Genomic DNA, 14670 nt, shown 5'->3' on the forward strand with positions numbered 1-14670 from the left:
GTTTTAACCAATACTGAAAGATTGAGATTATTCCCTGCATCTTCTCAGACCATAATGCTTTAACACTGGAACTCAATCACAAGAAAAAATTTGGCAGAAATTCAAACACTTGGAAGCTAAAGACCACTCTGCTCAAGAATGTTTGGGTCAACCAGGAAATCAAAGAAGAACTTAAACAATTCATGGAACCCAATGAGATCGAAAACACATTGGTCCAAAACCTATGGGATACTGCAAAGGCGTCCTAAGGGGAAAATACATAGCCATCCAAGCCTCACTTTTTATTTTTTTATTTTTTTATTTGAGAGAGAGAGTGAGAGCGAGCACAAACAGGGTGAAGTGCAGAGGGAGATGCAGACTCCCTGTTGAGCAGGGAGCCTCATTCGGGACTCGATCCTGGGACTCCAGGATCATGACCTGAGCCAAGGCATTCACCCAACAGACTGAGCCACCCAGGCACACCACACTATTTAATTTTTGACAGTCTGTGAGGTATGAAACAGTTTCCCATTGTGGTTAATTTGCAATTCCTTGATTATTCAGTTTTATTGGCTATTTGGTCTCCTTCTTTGGTTAAATTTCTTTTTTTTGCCTGCTTTTACTGAAATAATTGTCCTTTTTTCTGGATTTAAAATAGTTCTTTATGTCTTTTGTATACTAATTATTTGACAGTTTTCAGTGTTCAAAATCTCTTTTTCCACTCTGATTTATTTCAAATTTTCCTGATAGTGTGTATTGACAAACAGAAATTTTTTATTTTAACATAGTCAACTTTATCAAACTTATCCCTTATGACTGGTACTTTTATGTCTGGTTTTAAAAATCATTTTCTTACCACATAGTAATGAGGATATTCTCTTAAATTATCCAAGAAAATACTTATACTTTTGCCTTTCATATGTAGGTGTTCAATGACATGGAGTTAATTTTTGAATATGTTATGAGGTAGTGCTCCAATTTTATTTTTCCCATATAAGTATCAATTATCACAATACCACTTATTGAAAATGTGATATTTTTTTCAACTTACCTATAATGCCACTTCTGTCAGGTATCATGTACCTAAGTGCATAGGTCTGATTTGGGGCTTCGATGCTATTCAGTTGGCCTCCTTATCTATCTTTACCCTGTCTTAACTATTACAGCTTTATAATAAGACTTCCATCTTGGAAAAATTTTTTTTCAAATCTTATTTTCACTAGTATCCAAAAAGATGAGCTTCCTACAGATAAATTTAATGAAACCTTACAAGAACTTTTTTCTAAAAACTATAAAACATTGCAAAAACAAATTAATAAAGACTTAAAAATGGCGATATAAACTATTTTCATGTAATGAAAACATCATCAAGTTAAGAAACTAAATGTTTGATTTTGAGTTTATTTTTGTGTATGGCTTAAGAAAGTGGTCCAGTTTCATTCTTCTGCATGTGGCTGCCCAGTTTTCCCAACACATTTGTTGAGAAGACTGTCTTTTATCCATTGGATATTCTTTCTTGCTTTGTTGAAGATGAATTGACCACATAGTTGTGGGTTCATTTCTGGGTTTTCTATTCTGTTCCATTAATCTATATGTCTATTTTTGTGCCAGTAACATACTGTCTTGATCATTACAGCTTTGTAATGTAACTTGAAGTCAGGAATTGTGATGTCTCCAGCTTTGCTTCTCTTTTTCAAGGTTGCTTTTGCTATTTGGGGTCTTTCGTGGTTCCATACAAATTTTAAGATTGTTTGTTCTAGCTCTGTGAAAAATGCTATGGGTATTTTGATAGGAATTGCATTAAATCTGTAGATTGCTTTGAGTAATATAGACATTTCTATATACCAATTCTAAATGTGAGACAGGAAACCATTAAAATCCTAGAGGAGAACACAGGGAGTAACCTCTATGACATCAGCTGTAGCAACTTCTTACTAGATATGTCTCCTGAGGGAAGGGAAACAAAAGCAAAAATAAACTATTGGGACTTCATCAAAATAAAAAGCTTCTGCATAGGGAAGGAAACAATCAACAAAACTAAAAGGTAACCTTTGGAATGGGAGAGAATATTTGCAAATGACATGTCAGATAAAGGGTTAGCATCCAAAATATATAAAGAACTTATAAGACTCAACACCCGAAAAGACAAATAATCCAGTTAACAAATTGGCAAAAGACATGAATACATATTTTTCCAAAGACACATAAAAACATGCTCAACACCACTCATCATCAGGGAAATGCAAATCAAAACTACAATGAGATATCACCTCACACCTGCCAGGACAGCTAAAATTAACAACACAGGAAACAAGAGGTGTTGGCAAGGAACCCTCTTGCACTGTTGGTGGGAACGCAAACTGGTGCAGCCACTCTGGAAAATGGTATGGAGTTTTCTCAAAAAGTTAAAAATAGAACTATCTTATGATCCAGCAATTGCACTATGAGATATTTACCCAAAGAATATAAAAATACTAATTCAAAGGGATACATGCATCCTGATTATCAATAAATAGACAAATAATGGAAAGAGCCCAAATGCTGATTGACTGATGAACGGATAAAGAAGATGTAGTAGATAGAGGAGATAGATGATAGATAGATGATGATCGATAGATAGATAGATAGATGATAGATAGATAATTGATAGATGATAGACAGAAATATATACAATGGAATATTTCTCAGCCATGAAAAAGAATGAAATCTTGCCACGTACAATGACATGGATGGAGCTAGAGACTATTATGCTAAGCAAAATAAGTCTGTCAGAGAAATATGATATCAACAAACAAAACAATCATGGGTGGGGGGAGAGAGAAAACCAAGAAACAGACTCTTAACTATACAGAACAAACTGTTACCAAAGGGAAAGTGGATGTGGGGATGGGTTAAATTAACTCAAAATAGATCATAAATTTAAATGTAAAATGCAAAAATATAAAACTTCTAAAAGATAAAATAGGAGAAAATCTAGACTACATTAGGTTTGAAGATGACTTTTAGATACAACAAAAGCACAATCTATGAAAGAAAAAATGAATAATTTCAATTTCATTAAAATTAAAAACTTCCATTCTACAAAAGGTGCCATTAGGAGAATGGAAAGAGAATCCACAGACTGAGAGAAAATCTTTGTAATTATCTGACAAAGGGCTTATGTCCACAATATACCAAAGAACACTTAAAACTCAACAATAAAGCAAATAACCCAATTAAAAATGGGTAAAATATCTGAACAAATACCTCACCAAAGATGGCAAAAAAAATATGAAAAAAAATTCTCAACATCAGATATTACAAATTAAAACAATAAATACCACTAAACAACTTTTAGAATGGCTAAAATCCAAAATTCTGACAATACCAAATGTTAACAAAGTTATAGAGCAACAGGAATTCTCCTTCTCATTGTTGGTAAGAAAACAAAATGATGCAGCCCCTTTGCAAAACAGTTTGGTAGTTTCTTACAAAACTAAACATACATTTACTATATGACCCAGCAATTGCATTCCTTGGTATTTACCCAAATCAGTTGAAAAACATGTCTACACGAAAAACCTAAGTTTGCAGCAGCTTTTCTGTAATTGCAAAAAATTAGAAGCAACCAAGATGTCTTTCAATAAATAAATTGATTAAACAAACTATGATACATCCACACAATGGATTATTATTTAGTAATAAAAAGAAATTAGCTATAAAACCCAAAAATCATTAACCAGGAAACTTAAATACATATTGCTAAGTAAAAGAAAGACTGTATGAATCCAAATAGATAACATTCTTGGAAGGGCACTACTACAGAGATATCAAAAAGATCAATGATTGCCAAGGAATCAGATGGATGGAGGGACAAATGAATTGATAGAACATGGAATTCAAAACAGTGAAACTCCTCTGTATGATACTATAATGGTAGATACATGACATTATACATTTCTCAAAACCTATAGAACTCTATTGCACAAAGATTGAACCCTGTTTAAATTATGGAGTTTAGGTAACAATATATCAATATTGGTTCATCAATTTTAACATAGGTAGCATGTTAATGCAAAAATATTAAAACTTTGTGCAGGGAGTAGGAGGCAGAGAATGGGATATATGGGAACTCTGTACTTCCTGTTCAATTTTTCTATAAACCTAAAACTGCTGTAAAAAAAATTAATTCCATGGGTGGCTCAGTCAGTTAAGCATCTGCCTTTGGCTCAGGTCATGATCCCAGGGTCCTGGGATCGAGCTCCACATCGGGCCCCCTGCTCAGTGGGGAGCCTGCTTCTCCCCCTGCCTGCCACTACCCCTGCTTGTGCACTCTCATTCTCTCTCTCTCTCTCTCTCTCTGACAAATAAATAAATAAATAATTTTTTTAAAAAAAGTTAATTCCACTAATTATGAAATGAAGCAACATCAAAATTAAATAGTGGTATAAAAACAGAGTGGAATACAAAGGTAGCTTTTGTCTTGTTGATTAGGCTATGGTATCAAATAGAATTTAGAGAATGGGAAGAGAAGAGAATAAAGTTTGTCTGGATTAGATAAAAAAAAGGGTACTTTTAACAGAAAAAGAGTGTATACAAGTAAAACTGAACAATATTGAGACAGTAGATCTATACCAAAGGAGCCCAGGGACTGAGGCAGCTGCCATAGAAAAGATAGTTCATGGATACAGAGAATAGACTGGTGGCTCCCACACATAGGGGGTGGAGGTGGGGTGGGCAAAATGGGTGACGGAGGTCAAAAGATACAAACTCCCAGTTATAAAATAAGTAAGTCATGGAATGTAATGTACATACAGGATGGCATCTATAGTAATGCTATATTGCATCTTTGAAAGTTGCTAAGAGAGTAGACCTTAAAAGTTCTCATCACAAGAAAAAAATTCTTGTATGGTGTGGTGATAGATGTTAACTAGACTTATTGTGATGATCATTTTGCAATATATACAAATATCATACACTTGAAATTAATGTAATGTATGTCAATTATACTTCAATTAAATGAATGAAGAAAGAGACAGAAAGTAATAGACAGAAAGAAAATATTTTTAAATCATCACTAACATCTCTACTATATTTTATTCTTTTGGCTTGGTTGGAGGATATGTTCCATCAGCCCATATGTGGGCATAAAGACTTCTGGTTTTGTCCATGATAGAGCATCAGGGACTAGAATTATCCTTTCACTTTAAACCAATTAAAATCTGGATGAAATTATGTGAAAAAGCAATATTCAGACATTGGAAAACAAAAGGTGCAAGACAGTAATCTCTGACAGAAGGAAAAGAAAGAAACAGAGCCCTTTGATGACCCCATCTTACTTCCTGAAGTTTCCAGGCCACAGCAAAAGGAAGGGGGACCCAAATAGAGTCTACTGTTCTCCTGGAGTTCAGAGACAAGGTTTAGAGTCTTGGAAGCCCAAAGAAGCTAGAATTCAAAGGGCTCAGCATTAGAGAGAAGGCAGGTACACAGATAGAGAGAGAGCTCCGTAGATGTGCAGAGGGTTTCCTTTGAGGTAGAAAGAAGTTTTCACTATCCACTCCAAAGCTCTAGATATCTTTGTCTCCATCTAGTCATTCAGGACTCTCTTGGATCAAAGATGTTTACAGAACTTGGGAGTGCTGTAGCATCAACCTGCCCTTGGCTTAAATATGGCAACATTAGGGTTTAAAGCTGAAGTTGAAAGAGGACAGGATTCCCATCAACCTTTTCCAACCAAATCTTATTTTCCACTTCTAAACTGTATTCTATAATATACATTACATGATTGCTTCAAAATTCTTTCCAGTACTAAGACATAAGCAAGTTAATTTCTCCTTTCTGTTGATAAGTAGTCAGAAGTTTAACATACTATTTCTAGCAGCTCTTCATATTCATGAACTGACAGGTACTCAGCTGTTGTCACAGAATTAGTGCATATGAGATGACCTATAAGTCATAGAAAAAAAAATCTGCAAATGACCTCTTAAATTTATCACTGTTCATCTCAAAGTCCTAGCACTCCTGAAACATTTCAGTAGCATATTCCAGTCAAAACTAAAAATCCTTCAATCCAAGTGATAGCAAGATACTCCTCAAAAATTAGTCTATTTTTTGTAGCATGTAGCCCTGACTAGGAATTTCAATACTTGCTTGATAGCCTGCTCAACTGTATGGCTCCAAACCCCAAGGAATCTATGTTATTACCATAATAATAACCTTAAATTATAGAAAATTATAAAAATTAATTCATTTGACATGTTATTCACACAATAATGCTTAAACGAGTAGAAACTTACGTGGATCAGTTGCAGAAACATCTATAAATTCTTCAGTTGAGTGGGTTTTTATGAATTCTGAAATAATAGTAAGTTTGTCATATGTTTCAAATATCAATTATATGTATTGAGTTTAAATTTCATAGTTTTTTTTTTAAATAACTCATTAAAGAGAAAGAAAACTCTAAGAAAAACAACAGAGCCGTCCACACTGGAGATCCCCCCAGTCAGGCAACAAATGGTAATATCTGAATGAATGTATATAAACTAAGTGGTAAGAACTCATCATTTTCTCAACAACACTTATTTTTCCTCTTCTATTCTCTTAATATTACCATGATTTAATTTCCCTTCCTTTCATATCCAGTCACCAAGTTTTGCCCATTTTACCAGTAAATTTTCTCAAATCTGCCCCTTTTCTTCTTATTTGTGCTCTAACGTAAGCACTTATCACACACCTAAAACAGAGCAATAACTTCCCTTTCCTATTCCTAATCCCCAAATGTAGCTTCTACAAATGGCCAGAATAATCTGTCTACAATTGAATCCAATGCCACCTCCCTACAAAAAGTCTTCAGTGTTTCCCTATATATGAAAACAAAATTCCTCAGCACACCATCCAATCCCTCTGATTGGCCCTTTCTTACCATATCCCTACTTATTGCTGCACATTCTAATACCGTTCTACTTGTAATTTCCTACTCATGCTGTTTGTCCATGCTACATCCTCTTTGTAAAATAGCAGATATTTCCCTTCTTCACTTGACTAAATTTTATTCATCCTTTAAGGTTGCGTAAAATCTTCCCAACTTCCTTGGGTTGAACAAACTGGCTCTCTGTGGACTCACTGCAAATTACACATAAATTTTACCATGTGTTACACTATATATTAAAGTGATGCATAATGTGCTTGTGTCCTCACTAAGTTATGTATTTTATAGTGGCTAACAACCACGGTTTATTTGTTTTGTTCAACTCCCAGAATCTGAAACATAAGAACTTTTATTGAAAATATCAAACTCACTACTGAATATCTTTTTAAATTTGCTATTGTATAATTTTATGGCTATAAATTTTTAAACTGTAAGTCTCAAAATGTTAATGTAATGTAGAAAACCCTATAAATGCTAAACATGTATAAAATATTATCACCTTCAATTATCTGCTGTACAGCTTCGTAACTATGTACTGCTCCTGGTGAATTTTCACTATCCCTGTTAAAATTTTAATAAGTACAACATTTATTTATTATCAAAGAATAAGAGTTAAGAAATAGAATATATGCTCTAGATATATGTAGTTTATAAAATAAAATTTAACATAATCTTAACCTTTATTCAGACACTAAGGTAAATCAGTATAATTGCAAGCAAATAAGTATAAAAGTCACACTATGTAATTCTATGAATGCTATTTATTCCATGAATATAATTAGGTATACCAACAATATTAACAACAAAAACAGCAAAAGTAAATTGGGTAGAAGCATGAGATTTAATAGTGTAATTGTTAAGAACACAAGTTCTAGAGTCAAACTGCTTGGCTCAAAACTTGTTTTACGCACTTTACTAATTTATGATTTGGGGTAAGTTACTTAACCCCTCTGACTTACAGTTTCTTCATCTATTAAAATTCGGGTATTAGAGTACATATCTCATAAGTAGTGGTAAAGATCCAATACATGTAAAGTTGCGAGGAAAATACCTGTACACATCAGACACTTAAATTTCAGGTATTACTATTAATATATGGTCTGAAACTAATTTTGTGCCTCACAATAGATAACTCGAGTGACTCTATCTGAGCCTCTGAACAAAGGTTCCAGTTATGTAGTGCTTACTGGAGCCAACTCAAGCGCCACTCGTTTCATTCCTTTAAATCTAGTCATTGACAGAGATATAAATAAAGTAATTGCATAATAAACAGTAGTCCCTCCCAATTATTCTAACACTGTAAAATAAATGGGTTTAGTATATGTCTAATGCAAAAAAATGGCTATATGTAAATTTTTACTTAGATAAGTTACTATACCAGATATAGTTGGCAATAACAGAATAATAGGGGAACAAATGAGTTTATTTAATTCAGATACTCATAAAGTTACACATATTTATTTACTGTCTATATGTGATAGGAAATATGTAGATGTGTGTGACTAGTTCTGAACTTGAGGAAATAGTCTTACCAGGAAGACTTACACATAAATCATTAATTCATAATACAAAATTACTAGGTACAGGCATACATTATTTTATTGTGTTTCACTTTACTGCACTTCAAAGACTGCATCTATTACAAATTGGTTTGTGGCAACCCTGCTTACAGAAAGTCTATCAATGTCATTTTTCCAACAGCATCTGTTCACCTTGTGTCTCTGTGTCATATTTTGGTACTTCTCACTATATTTTAAGGTTCTCATTATTATTATGTATTGTTAAGGCTATCTGTGATCACTGATCTTTGATGTTCCTATTGGGATTGTTTGGGGGTACCATAAACCATGCTCATATATGGCAGCAAATTTAACAAGAGCTGTTGTGTGTGTTCCAACTGCTCCAACTAGCCTATCCCCCACCTCTTTCCCTCTCCTTGGGCCTTCCTATTCCCTGAGACACAACAGTACCGACATTAGGCCAGTTAATAACTTTATAATGGCCTCTCAGTGTTCAAGCTAAAGGAAGAGTCTCATGTCTCTCACTTTAAATTAAAAACTAGAAATGATTAAGCTTAGTGAGGAAAGTACATCAAAAACCAAGACAGGCTGAAAGCTAGACCTCTTTCACCAGTTATCCAAGTTCTTAATGCAAAGGAAATTAAAAGTAGTACTCCAGTGAATACACAAATGATAAGAAAGCAAAATAGTTTTATTGCTGATCCAGAGAAACTTTTACCGGTCTGGATAGATCAAACCAGCCATATTATTCACTTAAGCCAAAGCATAATTCAGAGCAAAGCCCTAACTCTTCAATTCTATGAATGCTGAGAAAGGTGAGGAAGCTTCAGAAGAAAAGTCTGGAACTAAAAGAGGTTGGTACATGAGATTTAAGGAAAAGAAACCATCTGCATAACATAAAAGCACCAGGTGAAGCAGTATGTGCTCATGCAGAAGCTGCGGCAACTTACCCAGATTTAACTAAGATAATTAATGAAGGTGGCTACATTAAATGACAGATTTTCAATGTAGACAAAACAGTCTTTTATTAGAAGAAGATGGCGCCTAGTACTTTCATAGCTAGAGAGAATCAATGCCTGGCTTCAAAGCTTCAAACAGCCTGATTCTCTTGTTAGGGGCTAATGCAGATGGTGACTTCAAGCTAAGCCAATGCTCATTTACCATTTTGAAATCTTCGGTCCCCTAAGAATTATGCTAGAGAGGTTGGAAGATGACGGCAGAGTAGGAGAACCCTAGGTTCAGCTGGTCCCATGAATACAAATAGATAACAATCAAATCATCCTAAATACCCCAGAAATCAACCAGAAGACTGGTAGAACAAACTATAGCTAAATGTAGAGCAGAGGTCACATCAAAGAAGGTAGGAAGTAAGGAGATACGGTTTGGGAGAAACACGGATTATGGCCCTGTGGTGGGTAGGGAGCTGCAGTCATAGAGAAGGGCAAGAGACAGACTAGAGCTCACACGGAAGATGAATCCCAATAGCAATTGCCTTGAAAAGCAATAGGGTCTGAATTTCGTGAATTCTTGCAACCAGTGGGGCTTGAAGCCTGGAATTTTAAAGATCAATGGGTTTGGCTGGGAGAGACCCCGGAGGGCACTGGGGTTACTCTTGGAGAAAAGGCAGGATAAACAGCCTGTGAACCTACAGCATGGAAACAGTGATCTGAAGAATGCCTGGAGCACACAGTGGGGAGGTTATCTGCTCATCTCCCACCATGTCCCAGACAGGCAGTGTTCACAGAGAGACCCCTCCGGGAACAAAAGAACTCGCAGGCACCATGTCCAAAACCTTCGGGATACTGGGGAAACAGTTCTAAGAGGCAAGTTTATAAAGGCCAACCTCAACAACAACAAAAAACTCAAATAAACAACCTAACCTTACATCTACAGGAGCTAGCAAAAGAACAAAACCCAAAACCAGCAGAAGGAAGGAAATAATAAAAATTAGAGCAGAAATAAATGATACCAAAACTTGAGTCTCTGAGAATCCAGACCCTGATGCTGAAGCTCGCTCCATCTCAGGACTGTGACTGTGATCTCCAAGATTTAGACCACATATCTTCAAGTTTCCACCTTGATCCAGACATCATTAACACTGTCCCTCTGTTTTTTTTGTTTGTTTGTTTGTTTTAAGATTTTAATTATTTGAGACAGAGAAAGCAGGAGCAGGGGGGAGGAATTGAGGGAGAGGGAGAGGGGAGCTGACTCCCCTGCTATGCATGGAGCCCCAGCGGGGCTGATCCCAGGACTCTGAAATTATGATCTAAGCCAAGGTCAGATACTTAACCAACTGAGCCAATCAGGCGCCCTGTTCCCCTGGTTCTTGACTCAGTGTGCACCTCGGCCCCACCAAAGCCCCAGACCTGACCCCCTCTCATTCAGGCTCACTCCTACACCCAAGGTCCTGGCCACTAGCCCCGTGGTGCTCCCTGCACCTGCCAGCCCTCTCCAACCCTTCTCCTGACCGGATTATGGTCGAGCCTTCTGCCGCTGCTCTGGACTGAGCCAGCACAGCCACACCCACAGTGGCAAGAAGCCAGACTGCTGCCTGACTTGCAGTAAGTCGTCCGGCCATCGCGCCGCGCTGGCACAGCACCGCGGCATCCACACCGGCCGGTGGCCCGACCCGAACGCCATCTGCAGCAAAGCCTTCAGTTGGCACTCCACACTGCTGAAGCACTGCGGCGGCCCCAGCCCCAAGAAGCTGCAGCACGGCCCTGTGTGTGTCAAGGCATTCGGCGAGGCTTGCAGCTAGCGCGGCACCTGCGCATGCACAGCAGCCTTCGGGCGTGCAAGTGCCCAGTGTGCACCAACGGCTCAGGCAGGGCTCAGCGCTGTTGAAGCACCTGCGAGTGCACACCGGCGAGCGGCCATTCCCATGCCTGCAATGCGGCAAGGCCTCCGGCCGGAGCTCAACACCTTGGTAACACCAGTGCTTGGGCGCGCGCACACGCGCGGGCGCACACACACATAACACATACACACACGGACGCACGGCAGAGCGCCCCTACCGCTGTCCCCACTGCCACAAGGCCTTCGGCCCGAGCTCCAACTTGCTACATCACCTGCGAATCCACACCGGCAAATGGTCCTATGCCTGTCCCCACTCTCCAAGGCCTTTGGTGCGAGAGCTCCTCCCTGCTGCAGCACCCGCATATGCATTCCGGGGTGTGGCCCCTACCGCTGTCAGCTCTGTGGCAAGGCTTTCTGACAAGCCTCCAGCCTCACCACGCACAAGTGGGTGTGTGAGGGTGCAGCTACAGCTGCCACCACAGGCCAGGGCCTCAACCCTGCTTCAGGGTTGAGGCCAGAGCGGGTCTCCCTCCTGGGTCCTGATGTTCCCTCTTCCTGCCTCTGTCCTGGGCCGCAGCCCTGAACCCAGCTCTGGCCTTGGTCCTGACCCTAACTCTGTGCAGGGCTCCCTCCCTAATCCCACTCCAAAGTTGTTTCTGGTTCTGAATCTACCCTCACTCCTGATTCTGTCATATCTTCTGACCCTAAGCCTTGTCACAAGGCCAATCCTGACTTGTGGCCAGGCTTGACCATGGATCTGGTCCCACCCCTATCAGGATCCTGTGCCCAGCCCCAACTCTGAGTCTCACCCTGAACCCTGCTCTCCCACCCATGACACTGTCAGTCCATCCCTCCCTACTGTCTAGAGTCCTGAGTGAGGGTAGGAGCAAGGGACACTGCTGGGGCCCCATGGCTGAAGTGGACTCCCAACACTACAGTGAGATATCGTATCACACCTGTTAGAATGGTTAAATTTAACAACACAAGGAACAACAGGTGTTGGTGAGGATGTGGAAAAAAAGGAACACTCTTGCACTGTAGGTGGAAATGCAAACTGGTGCAGCCATGGTAGAAGACAAAATAGAACTATTCCATTATCCAGTAATCCCACTACTGGATATTTACCCAAAAAAATATCAAAAAAATTCAAAAGGATACATACACACCAATGTTTATAGAGCATTATTTACAACAACCAAATTATGGAAGCAGCACAAGTATCCATCAACTGATGAATGGATAAAGAAGAAGTGGTATATATGCACGGTGGAATATTACTCAGCCATCAAAAAGAATGAGATCTTGCCATTTGCAATAACATGGATGGAGCTAGAGAATATAATGCTAATTGAAATAAGTCACTTAGCAGAAAGACAAATACCATATGATTTCACTTACATGTGGATTAAAGAAACAAAACAAACAGGCAAACGTGGAAAAAAGAAGAGAGACAAACTAAGAAACAGATTCTTAATTATAGAGAACAAACTGATGGTTACCAGAGGGGAGGAGGATGGGAGGTTGGGTGACAGAGGTGATGGGATTAAGGCATGCACCTGTTGTGATGAGCACCGGGTGATGTATCAACAATTCTGTTGAATCACTATACAATCACTAAATAAAAAATAAAATAACAAAAGTTGAGTAAATCAGAGATCTAATGTACAACATGGTGTTTACAGTTAACAATACTGTTGTATACTTGAAATTTGCTAAGAGAGTAGATCTGGAGTGATCTCACCACAAAAAAAAAATTTAAGACAGCTAAACCTCAAATATCAAAAGTGAGTGTCAATAGTTAATAGGAGTATCATTGTAATCATAATTTGAATCTTCCATCTGTCAAAAAAAAAAGGCTTTTCTCAACTAAAAAATAGGAAATTATTCTTTGGAACATATCCCTGTCCCTTTGAAATTTTTAAAAAAGCTGTTCATAAACAATTATTTAATTATATCCTAGTTTCCTATTTATTATAGAAGCTACATAATCAAACTGAAAGATTTTAAACACAGATATTCAAAGCCAGCCATGTCCAATAGAACTTTCTAACAACAACCACATTGGTTACTAGGCATTTGAAATGTGGCTCATGTGACAGCAGAATTGATTTTTTAATTAAATTGAACTCAATTTTAAATTTAGTAGCCACACATGACTAGTGACTACTGATTGGACAGTGCCATTTCAAACTATTAAAAATTTCAAATAGGAGAAAGCTGACTAGACTATTTGATTTGATTTAGAAACTCTATGTACAGTATAATATCTGAACCATTATCTTACATGCATTACTAAGTATATACCAACTCCTTGTTTTGAATTCTATTAACTCTTATATTTTACTTACTTGGCTTTAGACAATGTGGTCCTCGAGGAGTATTTAGACTGTTGTTTAAGGTGATTTTTCCGTGCTTCTATTTTTTGCACCTGTTTTACTACTTGTGCAATGTTTAAGGTTTTGTCAGGTGCTGGAAACTCTACCTCTAAAAAAGTTTGATCTTTACTTATCTAAAATGATAAAATTAGCCAGTTACTTAGGAAATACCCATTTGCTCCTATACCTCAAAGAAATGTCATCACTTACCATATTTAAATAATTTTTATAATACTCTTATCTATAGCTATAATCGAATACTGATATTTTATAAACATAATTTTATGAGTAATTACCTAGCAACAGAATGATAGCTAAGTGTTGACTTTTACATGTCAAAACTCAATCCAATCTTCTGTTTATTATCTAAATATGTAAGAATTTTAAGCAAGGTCAATAATAATTGAAACAGGATCAGTCTTACTATGATAAATATTGAAAGACAGTAATTTGCTCTCAAAAGCAATACCTTCTACTACTAACTCCCAGAAGTTAATATATAAAAGTCTATGAAACTGGCACCCTTTGGTCTGTCTGGGAAAAACTGAGACCCATTTGGGTGTCTCAAGACTTTTAGAATAGACCAAGCTATAGAATAATGAGCAATCAGGAGAATCAGTAAGATCCACAGAATAATATGATAGACCATAACTGATATTCTAGGTATTAAGTCTGTTTAAAGAAAGCTGAGCAAGATGAGTGCCTCCCCGCTAACAAAAAAAAAAAAAAAAAAAGGCACAATGAAAGAAACACAGAAACAGCCAATATGTGTAGACATAAGCAGAGAAGCAACTGAGGTTAAAAAAAAAAAAAATTTTTTTTTTTTTTTACGAAACAGCAGAGATCTACCTATGTATATATACACTTCCAACCCTAATGAGGGGAGTGGAAGTTAAAAAAAAAAAAGAAGAAGAAATAGTAGTCAAGACATAGACCTAAAACCTAGCAAAGAGAAATTCTAGCAAAGGGATTTAAAAGAGACTTCATTTTAGTAATGCCTACTTGAAATGGAATTAGGATATAATAGCAGGAAGTATATACTGGGCAATGAACTACAAGTCTGAAATTGAGGGATGCAGAACAAGTGGAAGGG

General features: G+C 37.4%; 1 protein-coding gene and 1 pseudogene across 1 annotated transcript in view; one reads left to right on the top strand and one right to left on the bottom strand.

Annotated features, from left to right (window-relative positions):
* The window catches only part of CCDC7 (coiled-coil domain containing 7), a 395691-nt gene that overhangs the window by 322219 nt on the left and 58802 nt on the right, over positions 1-14670 (bottom strand). Inside the window, 3 exon segments of the mRNA XM_088025513.1 lie at positions 6255-6311; positions 7386-7447; positions 13551-13711. Coding sequence (XP_087881639.1) covers positions 6255-6311; positions 7386-7447; positions 13551-13711 — 280 coding nt within the window.
* On the top strand, positions 9807-12080 carry LOC148163627 (uncharacterized; annotated as a pseudogene).

Source organism: Eumetopias jubatus, unplaced genomic scaffold (assembly GCF_037043125.1).
Source record: "Eumetopias jubatus isolate StellerSeaLion01/CBP00866 unplaced genomic scaffold, mEumJub1_p1.0 scaffold_8, whole genome shotgun sequence".
Classification (NCBI taxonomy): domain Eukaryota; kingdom Metazoa; phylum Chordata; class Mammalia; order Carnivora; family Otariidae; genus Eumetopias; species Eumetopias jubatus.